Source organism: Eulemur rufifrons, chromosome 2 (assembly GCF_041146395.1).
Source record: "Eulemur rufifrons isolate Redbay chromosome 2, OSU_ERuf_1, whole genome shotgun sequence".
In the NCBI taxonomy this organism is placed as follows: Eukaryota; Metazoa; Chordata; class Mammalia; order Primates; family Lemuridae; genus Eulemur; species Eulemur rufifrons.
The window spans coordinates 27,914,743-27,930,444 of record NC_090984.1 but is presented as its reverse complement, the minus strand read 5'-3'; the positions used below and the strand labels follow the sequence as shown (position 1 = coordinate 27,930,444).

Here is a 15,702-nt window from a genome sequence, read left to right as displayed (position 1 = left end):
ATCAGGACAATGTGATGTGAGGGAAGTTGGGGGCGGGGGAAGTGTTTCAAGAGGAAGAAAGAATGTCAATTGTTTGAAATTCTGCTCCGAGGTCAATTTAGATATGAATAGAGAATTGACAATTGGTTTTGGAAACAAGATTATTAATAATCTTGATAATTGATTATGATGATGGAAGCCAAAGCTGGATCAGGGTAAGTTGAGAAGTGAATGCGAAGTGACTAAGTGGGAACAAGCACTGCAGAGAGATCATGAAAAGCCTCTCTCTGAGAATGTATGCGGAGAAGATAGCAGAGAAATTAGGACAGTTGCTGGAAGTGATTTTGGAGCTGAGGGAGGTTTATTTTAAATGGGAGGAATTTCAGTATGTTCATATGCTGATAAGAGTAATTCAATTGAGAGGGAAAAAACAAGATGCTGGACGGGGAGGTACTTGTATTAATAGCAGTAAAATCCTTAGAAATGTGAGAGTGAAAGGAATCCAGATCACCAGTGGAGGGACTGGCCTTCATAGGCACAGGGACATCTCATTCACAGTAACTCAAATGTTGCTATACAGGTAAAAGTAATTTTGATGGTGAGAAGATAAGGGAATTCATGCCTGATATCTTTAATTTTTCCATGAGCTCTGGAGGCAAAGTTGATCAGCAAAACGTGGGGTTTGGGGAGCAGGTATAGGAGGCTTTTAATAGATAGGAAAAGGAATGAAATAATCCTTCCATCAAGTCTACTTAACATGAATTTAGTGGAGAAAACCCCCCTAGGATTAAGTACATCTCTCAAACCCTTTTCCTCTCTCACCAGACCTTTTGCTCCTTTCTGATACCCATTACCATATTACTGTATCTTTTTTAGTTCACTTGTCTGTTCCCCCATTAGAGAATGACAGGAGGGCAGGGACCTTGTCTAATTTCCCAATTTATATCTAGCCCATACATAGTGCAGAGCCCGCACATAGTCACTAAATAAATACTTGTTGAAACAAAACTGTTAATAGATGTCTTCAGAATTTTGTCTTAGGCCACCCTGTTAAGTACTTGTTTGGGCAAGTTACTTTTCCCGTCTGAGATTTCATTTCTGAATCTATACCATGGGAATTATAGTCTCTCTCTTGCCTACCTCACTGCGTTATCGTGAGGAGTATCTGAGCCAATAAACCTAGAAATGCTTCATCAAGTGCTCCTTAAATGTAACGGGTTGTTATTTTTAGCCCGCCCGTAGCATCGCACGTAGCAGGTGCTGAAAAAGTTGCTGACTGGGGGAGGGGACATATTGTTCCTGAGACTGTAAGCACCGAAGCTCGGCAGAAGTGTTCCGAGGACCGCGGAGGGGCGGGGCTCGGGCCAGCATCCTTCTTGCTCCGGCCCTTCGCTGGAGGCGCTAGCCGGGCGAGAATGGGGGGCAGGGAAGCCAAGGGGGGAGTAACTGTCAAAACTCGCCGCTTGGCGCCATTATTTAAATGGTACGTGCTTGTCTCGCTGCTGTGCGTGCCCGGGGCGGGGCTCCGAGCGGCTGGAGCGGGGCGGAGGCCGGGGCGGGCCGGGAAGGTGGAGGGGCGGGGCGGGGCGGAGCCAGGCCGGCCAGAGGGGAGGGTCTAGCGGCGGCCCCCGGCAAGGTTCAGTGCGCTTGCGCTGACAGACGCAAGATGGCGGACAGTGCGGAACTAAAGGTAAAGCGCAGCTCGAATTCACTTCTAATATTCGGCCGCGGAGACGGCGCCACTGGTGCCGGGGGGGATGGGTCCGACTCTGGGGGGCCGCTCGGGTCTGACTGCACCCGGGCCTGGAGTTGTAGGGAGAGAGGCCCGGCTGGCCTCAGCATAGGGGGCCCGGCTGCGGCGGGCCGCGGGCCCCGGGTGCCTCGGGGGCGCTGACGGGTCGTCCCCGGCGTGTTATTGTTGTGGGCGCCTCTGGCGGGGGTGGCGGGGGAAGAGATAGGGAGTCGGGAGGTAGGGGCTGCGGCTGTCCCCGGGGCTCGGCTGCCTCACCTTCCAGTCAGCCTCCCCGCCCCCCATGGGGAGCTGGGGCTGGGGGCAGGGTGTTCTTGTAGGGGGGATTGGGAAAGCTCCCCGTCGCTGCTTCCTCTTCCTCCTTTGCAGTCCCGGGCTCCTGTCAGGCGCTCTCCTCAGACCCCCGGGAACTTGGCTCCGGCCGCCCCGCCCCTCCGTGGATCCTTACCGCCCCCGCCCCGGACTCGGCTTTCCCCGGTTGCCCGCCTGTCAGGAGGCGCCCGGGGTACCCCGCTTGTGGGAGGCGCGATCCTGGGGCGATGGGGTGGGGATGTGGGGGAAAAGCTCCGGTAAAGTTTAGCAAGCCCCAGGCCGGCGTCGGGGTTCGGCCGAGGGGTAGCGGGAGAGGCTGTCTAGGCGGGACGTTACTCTTCCTCTCAGATTCCGGGGAGCCAGGGGGAGAAACCCCCTCGAAGAGTGTGTATTTGGAAGCAGTGGTGGGTGGTGAGATGCAGCTACCTCTCTCCCTTCTCTTGCTTTGGCTGGTGTGGAGGGTGAGAGGAGCCTTTGGGGGTCTCTGCACACACCATGATGGCGATGCTATAGCTGATGGAGGTGAATGGTTCGTGTTTATATCCCCCTGTTGCCTTTTGTTTGTAGGGACATCTTGCTGGCCATGTTGATTTGAACGAAATTCTCCCCTCATCCTACTCCAACCCCCAATAAATAGAACGTTCCTCCGTTCCTCTCAACTGTACCAATTACTCACGCCTCGCGAAATTAGATGAAAGGGTGCCTCCTTTTCCCCGCTTTTTCTCCCACCCCAATCTTTACCTGATGATGGCTTCTTTACCGAAGCAGATATACCACTACACAAGCAGTCGGGGGAGGGGGGGTGGAACCCTTGTGATTGGATTGTGACAAATGGGGCTCCGCTTGAATAATTTTGGTTTAGTAGCAAGCAGTTCTTAACTAACGCGTATTATTTCGAGCCTCTGAACGCGATATTCCCTTCTCTGGCTTCCTCTGTGTGTGAACCAAGCAGCTGGTTATATCTCGACCCAGAGAACTGACATCTCTATCAGAGTGGAGATTGGGATATACAATTGTAAATCGTTTGTGACAGTCTTTTTATAATTAGTAAAAATTTAAATTTTTTCCCCCATTATAATGGAACCACAACTTCTAGCAACCAAGCGCCAGATTTGTTTCTGGAGAGTTTTTCCTATAGAAAAGCCTCACTGAAAGATCGTTTCTCCTAATAACTTCACAATGTTAACATTCCAAGATTTGTATGTTAAGGTATTGGTGTTGAGTGTTATTCTTTTTCGATTAACTTATAATTACAGATTTATTTAAGGGAAAGCAGATTTAGAATAGTGGTTTTTTTTTTTTTCCAGTTTCAAACTATTGACTGAAATGAGAAAGCCTCAGGAATATTTGAATATTTGGAGATAATTAGCCCTTGAAATAAAAAAGTACACAACTTTAAGATACATGTTTTCTATAATTTTTCTCTTAAAGTGTAGTCGCTATGTTGCTCTGATCTTTGCTTTTTAATATTTAATTTATCAGGAGTGCTTGTGAATGATAGCTAATCAGTTCTGTTATACATGCACCGTAGAGAGTAAAGCTGAAAAGCTTGTATGGACTATATTGTCACTCTTGATGCTGTCCGAAGAAACTAGTATGGAAAGCACATGCTGGGAGATTTCCTTCTTTGTTCTTTCCCATTTTAAGAAAATGCCTTTGGGGATAGATCAGATCCCTGGTGTGAGTCTTGTTGGATAAAGTTTCTCTTTACAAAAATGAGCAAATATCAGATAAACACCAAACACTAGGAAGAAATGTTATTTTTCTAAAATTGTTCTGCTTTTTTGCTTTTGCTAAAATCTACTTGACTTTTCCCAGAGGAGTTGTTTTCTACTTTTATGTTCCTGTTGTATAATTTTTCAAATTATAATAACTGTTTTGACATGTTGGTATGTCATGTGTGTGCCCGAGACTTTGAGGAGCTGTGATAAATTGCTTAGCTGGTGATAGCTGTGTTAAAAATTTTGTTAATACTTCATTGTGGTTAGATTTGCTGTTCTTTTTTGGGGGGTGGAGGAGGTGATTTCCGGAACGCCTACCATGGATATTTGAGAATGTGTATATATAATTTTCTATGCAGTAGGTTTGGAAGATTTTGGAAATGATGTTTTCTGAAGTTTTTTTTGTTTGTGATTTTTGGAGGTAAATATCATACATTCCTAATAAGATAGGAAAAATCAGAGTAAGAATTTAAAAAACCCTAGATTTCTTTGAAATTTTAAATGAAAATGTAATTCTTCCAACTATGAAGCTTTGAGTAAACAGTGACTTTTCCATTATCTTAGTTCACAGCCCACACTTCATTTTGCTGTGGATGGTATTCGTAGTTATTTTCCTCATAGCCCTTTTAGTGAGTCCTTTTAAATCTATAAGGAATCTACAAAGATCAGATGGGAAGAGCACATAGATCTGTATCCCCTCTAAGAATAGTGCAAACTGCAACACTTCAAGATATTGCCAATAAAAATTAGATTGTGAGTCATACATATCAAAATGAGTTCTCTGTGCATGTTTATGAAAAGTTTAATTTTTCATTAGAATACTCATAAATGATATTTTAAGAATGTGGAGAGAGAATATTTTATCATCTTTAGGAGCTTAAAAGCAGGAGGGTGTGATGGCCAGATGATCTTGGTAGTTAATAATCTGACAGCATCATGCAGCTCCTCTTAAAGTACTTTTTTTTTAAACAAATGTTTTTTGCATTAAAACTCAAACCAAGTTATATTGCCATTTTAACTTACTGGAGGAACAGTGGGAGGGAAGAAGTTCATCATCATTTTAGTGGAGTAAATAATGGAATTCAGTGGAAAGAGAAACTGTACTTTTAAAAGTATAAGTCTGTCAATAAATTCTGTTGTCATTTTCTGCTTATTTATTTTCAAGAAATAGTCACTCAATTTTGATCTTTGTGGTGTAATTTGCTTGCTATTATTTCAGATAAAGGCAAGTAAATCTGACAGTTTATTCATGGATTTGGTTTGAACTTGCTTTTGTCAAGTGCCACATTTAGATGGCTTTTGTTTTATGTCACCATTTTTATGAACAGTATTTAAAAACATTGTATAAAACACTACAGTATAGTTTTTAAGTATTTCATATAGTTGTTTTGAAATACTGCCTTCTTTTCTTCTGCTGTTTTCTCCTGGGTGATTTCATTGTCTTTCTCTTCAAAGAGTCTCTTGTAATCCCTGTTGATTGCAGTAGTGCTTAGTGGCTGGTCCGTAGCTGATTAACCTTGGGTTTCTCCTGTTGAACTCCATCAACATGCTGCTCCAGGGTTCTTGCTGAGGCTTTTGAGTTCTGTGTGATTTGTACTCTTTCTTGCTGGTAACTAGGGATAAGAAAACAAAATAGCTCATGGTTGTAGTGGGAACTGGGAAGAAGTATCTAAGTTTCAGAGAAACTGCTTATGATGAGATGTGGCCTTTAAAAACAACAAAACTGATTCATTACTTCATAGAATTGATTGTAGTGTTTTCTAAAGTATTTGGTTCTAGCATTAAGCGTCTTTTTTTTTTAAATGTTTAAGTAATAATATCTTACTGATATAGTACTTTGCAGTTCACAATGTATCACATTATCTCATTTCATCTTTTTAGTAGTTCTTTGATTTAGAAAAGGCAAGTAATAACTCCCTTTTATAGTTAGAGAAAGTGAGCCCCGAAAATGATAAGTGACTAGCTCAAGGTCATACAAATAAAAGTGGCAGGGCTTGAGTCTCCTTGAAGGTGCTATGACAGTTCTGGAGTCTTGTAGGGTACTCAGCTCACAAAAAATTCTAGTTATGTTGCTAATACTTTCCCTTTTGCTGTATGCCAGAGTATTTTTGGATATTCCTTGGGCATTTTGCAAGCTTCCTTACAAAAAGTTTGGAGTTTGTTAGTTGGAATTATACATGTTAATTTTTGCAAATAGCACTTTGCTTGGGAAATTTCAGAGAATACAGAAAAGTAAGCAGAAAAATAAACAGCACCTGTAATCTCAACACTCAGAAATATCATGGTTAACATCTGGGTATCTATCCATTTATACTTTCTCTTTGTGAGCATAAGTATATGTATATTCTTCACAAAAGAGATCATACTAGTTTTTTTTTGTTTATAATCTATTTTCATGGCTAGGTATCTTTCTAGGTTAGTAAATATAGGTTTGTATGACCATTTGAAAGGTTGCATTGTATTTTATTCAACTAATTCCTATCATTAGACAATTAGATTATTTCTGCCTCTTTGCTGTTTTAAACAATGCCGTGGCAAACAGCCTTATATAGAAGTTTATTTTATTTTAACTAAATATATTGATATGACAGACCTTTTTGGTGTTGTAGAGAGCACTGCAGATGGTTTTTTGATTAAACTGTTGCGAGTGAAAAAACTAATAGTTCTTGGTTTGTTCATTGTTACACCTTTATTGTTTCTGTTTCTATAAACATGTCAGATAAGATCATTAAATGATGGCAGATTGATTTTACAAAATGTAAGCAAACATTGCTTCTGAATCTGAGTGTTTGATACAGTATGAAATTGATTATGAAATAGTATGTATAATTTATTTCAAGAATGTTTAATTTTAGAAATTATATCACAATCAAATATTGCAAGTTTTTGTACTTATTTAGATGCTTATCAGTTTTTAACTGGCATTTTAAAACTCCTGAACATTAATATAGAGAGAGTAGAAATGAGAATTTGCTTTACTCATATTTTTAATCTTAAGGCAAAGTGTTGCTATAGTATTAAATTGATAGGCAACACTGTTTCGAGGAGCTGGTTATAGAAAGGTTACATAGGCAAAGAAAACAGTTTTCTATTTTAAGAAGGAAACTTTATGAGTTACATCAGTTAAATGTGTATGTGAATTAAGATAAGAATGCTTTGTGCAACATTTGAAAAGTACTGCACTGTAGAAGGAAAAGTTGATGAAATTAAGGGTATGAAATTGATCCTACTCTAAATTTGTCAGAATTTGGTCTTCACCTAAATCTACATTTATGTAGCAAATTTTATCATTAAGGTTTTTAAAAAAATAGGCAGTAGAGAAATTTTAAAGTATGTAGTTCTTGTTTATCAATTTCAGAAGTAGTGCTAATTGCCATTGTACTTTTTGCTGCTCTTACTGCTAGATGTTTGTGACTGTACCTCCTCTTACATGTTAAAAATTGTGGCACTCCCATTGCTTTGATTCCCTCTACTCTTGGTTTCAGTGGTGTCACATGAAAAGATAATTCCCCAGAATTGTCACCCCTTAGGACCCTCCCTTCAGAATTTTCTGATAAGCCTTCATTCTTTGCTGTAAACTTTTAAAGTTCATCACAACGAAGAAACCACCTTTTTCCCTCTTCTGCTTTTCCTCAGATCAAGCAAATAAAACAAACATAAACCCTTTGAACATTAACCAGCAACTGAAATATCAGTAACTCTCATAAGACTGTTGTAAACCTTCCTGTTATTGAAAACTTCATCTCTTTTACCTTTCCTGCTATTCTCTGCTTTCAATGCCCACCCCCTCTTTTGGTTACCAGGTTAGTTTCACCAAAACACTACTTTCATCCTGTCACTCCTGTCTATACAAACTTTGAACGGCTTTCCATCAAAAACTGGGTAAAGTTTTAGCTCTCAGTCTGGTATTCAAGATTTTCTATTGTCTGACCCATTCCGCTTTCTGTATGTGTTTTGTCTCCTTACTGTATAGCAAAAGTCCTTAACTTAAAGCTAGAGCTGTTAGTTTACTTTTTTTGCTGGCTAGTATTCTGTTTGTACACCACTCCATTCTCCTATGCCTACTCCTGTGGACACAGTAGGTGCTTTTAATATATATTTGTCAAATGAATAAATTATGTTCAAGATTTGTTTCTACAGGGATGGGGGCTGATGCTCTTGTCTATATGAGAGTCTAAATTGAAAATATTCTTAGGGTCATATCTTCACTCTTTTTTTCATGCTGGTTATTAAATGAACTTGAATAACATTAAATCCAGAAAAATTTATGAAGGACCGTTTTACATTTTACATTAAGTTACATAGATACTAAATGAATACATTTCTCATTGTAAGGATATGGCAGTAAATAGAGCAAAATTTGAAAGGCCTCAACATCTTCATTTTTCCCTAGAGTCAACTACGTTGGTAGGTATCTGTTCTTTTTTGGGTGGACAGGGGGAACATAACAGTTTTATTGAGATATAATTCATATACCCCATACAGTTCACCCATTTAAAGTGCACAATTAAATGGTTTTTGGTATATTCACAAAGTTGTGCAACCATTACCGTAATCAGTTCTAGAATTTTTTTTTTTTTTTACCTCAAAAAGAAACCTTGCATCCTTTAGCTATTACCGCCTCTCATAGCCCTAAGCAACCAATAATCTATTTTCTGTCCTGTAGATTTGCCTATTTTAGACATTTCGTATAAATGGAATCAAAATGTTAGGACATTAAATATGAAATGTCCAATTTCTAATCAAAAGTGTAGTTTATTACATCTTAAACAAGAAGCTGTACAGTTAATCAAATTATGTGCCTAAACTGTCAATATACTTTTGCCATCTTAATGGTGACTTGTTTATGCCAGCAGCAAAGAAGCCTGGAGAGTGAGTGATAATGAAATTGTAAAAGGCGTTTTCCACAGCTTGTTGAGAATTGAGTATTTTTCCTTGCAAGAAGTGGTCCAAAGCATGGAAGAAATGTAGTCAGTTGGTGCAAGGTCAGGTGAATACAGTGGATGACAGAGAGTTTCCAAGTCCAGCCTCTGTAGTTTGAGCTGTGTTTGTGTAACATGTGGTTGAGCATTGTCTTGCAAGAGGATTGGCCTGTCTCTGTTGACCAATCTTGGCTGCTTAATCGCGAACATCCTCATCATTTCGTACAGTTAGTTGCACTAAACATCCACTGTAATCAACTGACCAGGTTTCATGAAGCTGTAGTGAATAATACCAGTGCTGGACCACCAGATATCATTAGCTTTTTTTGATGAATATTCAGTTTTGGACTGTGCTTTGGCACTTCATCTTTATCTAACCATTGTGCTGAATGCTTGTGATTGTCAAAAAGAATCCATTTTTCATCGCATGTAACAATACAATGTAGAAATGGTTTGCCTTTATGTCATCATGACAACAAAGAAAGGCAAGCTTCGAGATGATTTCTCTTCTGATGCTTGTTTTTAATTCATGTGGTACCCATCTATCCAGTTTCTTTACCTTGCCGATTTGTTTCAAGTGGTCCAATATTGTTGGAATAGTAACATCAAACCTTGCTGCTAATTCACATGTAGGTTGAGATGGATTCGCTTCCACTACAGCTTTCAGCTCATCACTATCCGCCTCGGTCTCAGGTTACCCGTGTGGCTCATTTTCAAGTTAAAGTCACCAGAATGGAACTTCTCAAACCATCGACATACTGTGCATTCGTTAAACCACGTCCTTCCCAAACACTTCATTGATATTTCAAGCTGTCTGCGCTGCATTGTTTCCACAACAGAACTCACATTTGGAAATAACATGAATTTTTTACCTATCCATGGTTTCACAAAAATTGCTCTAAAAAAAATTTGAAAGATAATCACAAGCCAAACCATGCATTGAAAGAAGGAGCATGTACCTTCACAATAAAAATAAAACAAGAAGTGTCAAAGTTCTTCTTAGACATCAACTGTCAAACTTAGTACTTAAGGAAATCAACTGTCAAACTTAGTACTTAAGGAAATCAGAGGTTTCATACTTAATCACCTAATATGTAGCTTTTGGTGTCTGGCTTTCTATTCATTTTTTTTCAGCATGGGCATTTAAATATGTATGTCTGCATAATATTTGTAATTTATTGTGTGTATGTCTAGATTAGAACAAACCTAGGCACATAGAAGGAACTCAATAAATGCTAAGTTAATGTACATGTACATAAATATCTTTTCTAAAAACATAAATGGGATCATACTATACACATAATATCCTACAACTTGCTTTTTTTCAATTACAATATATATTGAAGATCTTTCCATGACATGTCCAAAAATGAGATGGTCTCATTCTTTTTAACAGTGCATAATATTTCATATGTATGTTTACAGAGATTTACCTTTTGAATTTCTCAGGGTATAGGTTAAAAGTTCTTAAGAACTTGTTTTGATGGTTTTGCTATTATATAGCACTTTTAAAAAAAAATTACCACATTTAATTTAACTTCTACAGTATTAATGTTGGAATTTCACTTAAAAATAGCCATGAAAAACATAACAGGGAGCCGGGCGTGGTGGCTTATGCCTGTAATCCTAGCACTCTTGGAGGCCGAGGCTGGAGGATCACTTCAATCCAGGAGTTTGAGACCAGTCTGAGCAAGAGTGAAACCCCATCTCTACTAAAAAAATAGAAACATTAGCCAAGCATGGTGGGGGTGCCTGTAGTCCTAGCTACTTGGGAGGCTGAGGCAGGAGGTTTGAGGTTACAGTGAGCTATGATAATGCTATTGCACTCTACCCAGGGCACACCACACTCTACCCAGGGCGACAGAGCAAGACTCTGTCTCGGGCGAAAAAAACAAAACAAAACACATAAACGTTGTTTGGCTTGAGGAGAAATGGAATGCAGGGTCTTTATGGGGTTCTGGCAGTGCACAGCCAAAGCAATTCATTTTGTATTTGGGTTTCTGAATGTGAGCAAGCCTGTTTTTTAAAAAGCTTCTTGGCATAGTGCTTAAAATAGAATTTAACATGCTATCTTGTGCTTTATGATGAATTTTAGGACTTTTTCTTGTAGTCATGCAAGTCTAATCTTAAAGATTGGAAGGATTTTAGAGTAAATATTTTTTCTCATATGTTAAAATCATTATTTTGGTCTATGGGCTTCTATAAGTTACCTAAGAAAGGGAATGTAGAGACACCTAGCTCGGTACCTGACTTATAGTAGGTACTTGGTAATTCAAAAATTATCTATCATTTCTGTCATTTATTATATGTTTGAGTGTCTATTGTGTGTGAAAAGTACCAGGCTATTGGTGGTTTTAGTATATTATCACTGTGTGTGTATTTATTTAAACACATATGTTATAATGGAATGTTTACAAAAAATCTGTTTTTTAATTGCACAAGTAATACGTCAGTTGTTACAGTGGTTCACCTCAAAGTCTGTTTCTCAGACCCCTGTTGGTTCCCTAGAATTTTTCTAGGGGTCCTCCAGGTCAAAACTATTTTCCTAATAATGGTAAGGCATTATTTGCTGTATTGACATTTGCAAAATCAATGGTGGCTAAAACTGCTGGCACTTTGGCACAAATTAAGGCAGTGACACTACAGTGTGCTAGTAGTTGTATTCTTCATTGCTATGCACTTAGAATTAAAAAATAACTGCCAGTTACACTTAATGTCCTTGACGAAGTAATACAACTTATTAATCTTATTATATCTCAATCCTTGAATACATTTTAAAATGTATTTTGTATGATGAAATTAAAAGTACCTGTAAAACACTTTTATTGACTGTCAAATCTGGTGGTTAATTAAGGGAATTGTTTGACTTGCAAGCTTTTTAGACAGAATACCACTTTTACTTGAAAAAGTGGTTGGCAAAGTATGGTTATACAGTCTTGGGTACTTGGCATACATTTTCACAAAAATAAACAAAGTGAGCCTGTCACACTGCAAGGAAAACAACTAACAATATTTGTTACTAATGATAAAATTTAAGCTTTCAAATGAAAATAGAATTTCGGAGACGTGTATTTGCCACTGTGAACTCGACAGTTTCCCAATACTTGACTTTTTTGATAAAATCAGTGTGATATTAATGTATGTACTATGTTGAAGTTGCATAGTGAAATGTGTCAGCATTTGGAAGAAGAACTGCATAACTCAGTGAACTAATATTTCCCAAGTAACCAATGCATGATGTTACATGATTATGCATGGGTAAAAAGATCCATTGGAAATGAAAGAGAGACCAGTGAATTTCAATATATGAGTAGGAAATACTCATTGATAGGGTTTCAGATTCTGTATTGCAGCAGCCTTTAAGAAATTGCCATTTGTTGAGTTTTGGTGAAGGAGCAAAGAATATCCAAAGTATTCTGAAAAGGCTAAATAGAGTATTTTAATAAAAATACTCCATCTGTTTCCAACTATATTTGATAGCTGTGTGAGGCTGGATTTTCTTTATATTCAACCAAAAGAACCTAATACAGCAGATTGAATGGGGAAGTGGATGTGAGAATCAGGCTGTCTTTATAAAGCTAGACATTAAAGAGATTTGCAAAAATGTAAAACAATGGCAGTCTCCTCACTACTTTTTTTGAAAATAGCTTTTTAAATAAAATGTGTGATTTATATTAGGTGATGGATTTATTATGATTTTTAAATGACAGTGAATCTTTTTAAAAAATTTTAAATTTCTAATACAGTAAATATTGATAGGTTTAATCAACATAAAGTTTTTTTATTGGTGGGGGAATCCTTCATTTTCAAGAGTATAAATAAGAGTCCTTAGAGCAAAAACTTTGAAAACTTGAACTTTGTTTTAATTTAAAATTCACAGTATAGGAGTTTATAATTTAAAATGGGAATATTCCTTTTACCTCTCACCCGTGGTATTCAGTTCGCTTATAGATATAGTGATTCGTTAACAAGGCAGGTTTGCTAAGCAGAAGCTGCTTGATTAAATCCTACATCTTTGTAGTAAATGCTAAGGAGTAATAGCTTGTATTGTACCAAATGAATGTGCTTGAGGTACTTTTAATCAGTAATGGTGTGGGAACTATATAGCTTTTTATTTTTTTAAGGCTATATGTTCACTTGATTGCTTTTTTTCTGTAGTGAGGGATGGGAATCACATGAATAAATGAAAAATCCATGCAGATGCCCCTTAACTTAATTTTAGCCAATAATTTCCTCTCCAGCAGAGCTTTGCTCTTACCAGATATCTATGATTGATTTGCATTCTACCTATTTTGTTTTCTTCCTTTCCCTCTTATGGCATAAACGTGAAACAGGACCTAGAGGTTATAAGACTGAATTGTTTTCAGTTTCTTTCCACATTTCTTTAGAGTGGTGTGTGGAAAATCTCCAGCCTCTCTATTCCTTAAGCTTTTTTCCCCAGGGTGTCAAAGTAAGACTGGAAAAGGAACATTTTTGTGCCAGAAGTTATTCTTATATGTGATTTCAAAATCAAGTAGCATCTTAAAGGTGAAAGATGTTCAAAAAATAGTATTTTATGTTTAATTAAATCATGATTAGGGAAAAGAACATGGATTTTAGGATGCCATTAATCTTCATTCCTGAATTTAGATAGTCCCAGCAAAATAGTTCAGATTAATGCTTTTCCAAGCATGAGTAGGTCTTGGGCTGTCCATTTTTCCAGAGAGAAATTCTCTAATCTCTAGTTGAGGGTGCTTACCTGGCTGCTAATGTTTGGGGAACAAGGCTGGATAAAGGTGTCCCACTTATGGGTATGGAGACTTTGCTTAATTTCCACGTTTAGATTTGTGCCTCACCCTTGACTGTAGCCTTGTACAGGGTTCCTAAGCCTGGAGTCTCTCTGGTTCAATTGTTCCTGTAAACCTCTGGCCTCTTGTGTTAGCAGAGGATAAAGGGCATGTGGTTAGGGAAGTTGTCCACTGGGTGTTTAGATAGAGGAGACCTGACGGTCTAACCACCCTGTATGCAGATTTTCAAACAGCCCTCTAATTTTCAGCCTGGCACATTGCCCCTTTCTTCTTTAGGGGTGAATTTGCTTGCCTTTCTTTAGTAGTCCCCTCTCTAGATATTTGTAGGTTATAGTTTCCTCTGCTGATTTAATTATCACTTCATTGTCTGTTTTTCATCTTCAAAAAGTTTGTTGAAAGTGCTAGTTGGTTATTTTCTTCTTTTTGTCCTTGTTGATTAATTTTTCTTCTTTTATTCTTTTACTATCATTTTGTTTCCCTTCATGGAGGGAATATGATAGATGTTTGTGTGTGATAAATTCGTATTTAATTGGAGGTCATTGTGAATTTTCTGAAGTTCATAATACAAACTAATATTAATATATGATAATCATTCCTAAATAGTTGCCAATGGTGAATTAAGATATTATATTTATATTGAGTAGTAATAGAAATTCTGTTATTTTCTCAGAGAAAGCTAGGTTGCTTTTTAAAAAAAAATTAAAAGTATATATAGAATAGTATGTATAACCTTATAGGAGAATGTATAGCTTACAGACAAGTATAAAGCAAGTGTCAATGATAGAGCGTTCTAAAATTTTACGGCCTTCTTGTGTGCACCCTCATCCTGTCTCTTCCCCACTTCTTCCTCGGTAACTTGTATCGATAGGTTATTTTTAAAATAAAAACTTGTGGTGAAATGGTAGTTTTGTATATTTCTTATTTATAAAGTTGTTTTTAAGCCATTTCTTCTAATTAACCATTTAATTATATCATAGTCTTGTAAATTTCCAAATTGACTCTAGCATTCTTTGAAGAGGATTCCATAGGTGCAGGTGGAGAGGAAAGTTTTGGAGACTTCATTTTGAAAACATGCATAACTGTGGCAAATATACATGCCCATAGAATCCAGTAATTATGTCTGATGATGTTTGGGGAAGACGAAGGGACTTAACTTAATTGCCACAGCGATCTACACTTAGTTAAGTCTTGAAAAGTACTCAGATTTATATTTATCTGTGCTGTAATCCGTGAAGAAGTTGAATCATCAGAGTTATGAGAATAGTCTAGCTTTTTGGCAGACGCATAAACTATTAAATAAATGTCTGTGTTACATTTTATGTATTTTTGTCCATTACTTTGCTACATTTAAAAAACTTTTAGTAAAGTAAAAATAATTATTTCTTTACTGGGCTATAATCTTGCAAACAAATAACCATTCTCCCCTTCCTTCTCTCCCCTTCTCTCACTTTTTCTCCCCTTTCCTCCCCTCTCTTCTCTTTCCTTTTGCCTGTTTGCAAATTTGGCCTTTCATACCACATTTGCTTAAAGCAAGGTTCTTATTCATTCATTCCATCAATAAAAATGAGTGCTGATTTATATGCCAGATACCATGTTAGATGCTCAGTGGTTGGGATGAAATACAGTCTTTGCCCTTGTGAAACTTACACTCTAGTACTCCTATAAGTATATGAAAAATAGCTTGGTTCTCTTGTACTTTTCCATATTTCAATTTTTATAAAGAACACTTATTTTTATAATTAGCAAAAACTTTGTTTTATTTTGGACAAGTTGTTTTTGAATATCAAATAACAATGTTAAATGCATCATTAAAGAAAGTTGAATAGTCATTTGTTTTATATATGCTTCCTAAAGGTAGTTTTTGGAGGAAGGAGATGTGGGAAGAGTGAGGAAAAGATATGAAATAGTTATTGTGGGAAGTTTGATTGCTGGTTCACTGGAAAATTTAGTCAGATGCTCATGCCCGTTGAGATTGGTGATTATGGACACCAGATAACATCTGTCCACCCGAGTGCATGCATTCTTTTCTCCTTCAAAGTGGGAGCCCATTGAATGTGCCAGGCTTAGAGGACCAAGGGAATTTTGCAAAGGAATGTTTAGTGCTGGACTTTGGAATCTTACTAAACTTAGACCTAAAGGGGGCTGATGGCTAGAGAATGATAGATAGCATGAATGAATTAGATCTTTATGAGGTTGAGTTATTACAGTGAAGCAGGTAAGAAAAAGAGGTT

At 37.7% G+C, this 15,702-nt stretch overlaps 1 protein-coding gene across 1 annotated transcript in view; it reads left to right on the top strand.

Annotated features, from left to right (window-relative positions):
• The first annotated feature begins 1,642 nt into the window (after positions 1-1,642).
• Positions 1,643-15,702, top strand: part of PIAS1 (protein inhibitor of activated STAT 1) — a 137,631-nt gene continuing 123,571 nt past the window's right edge. The window contains exon 1 of the mRNA XM_069458389.1: positions 1,643-1,669. Coding sequence (XP_069314490.1) covers positions 1,646-1,669 — 24 coding nt within the window. The 5' untranslated portion in view covers positions 1,643-1,645. The remainder of the gene's footprint in view (positions 1,670-15,702) is intronic.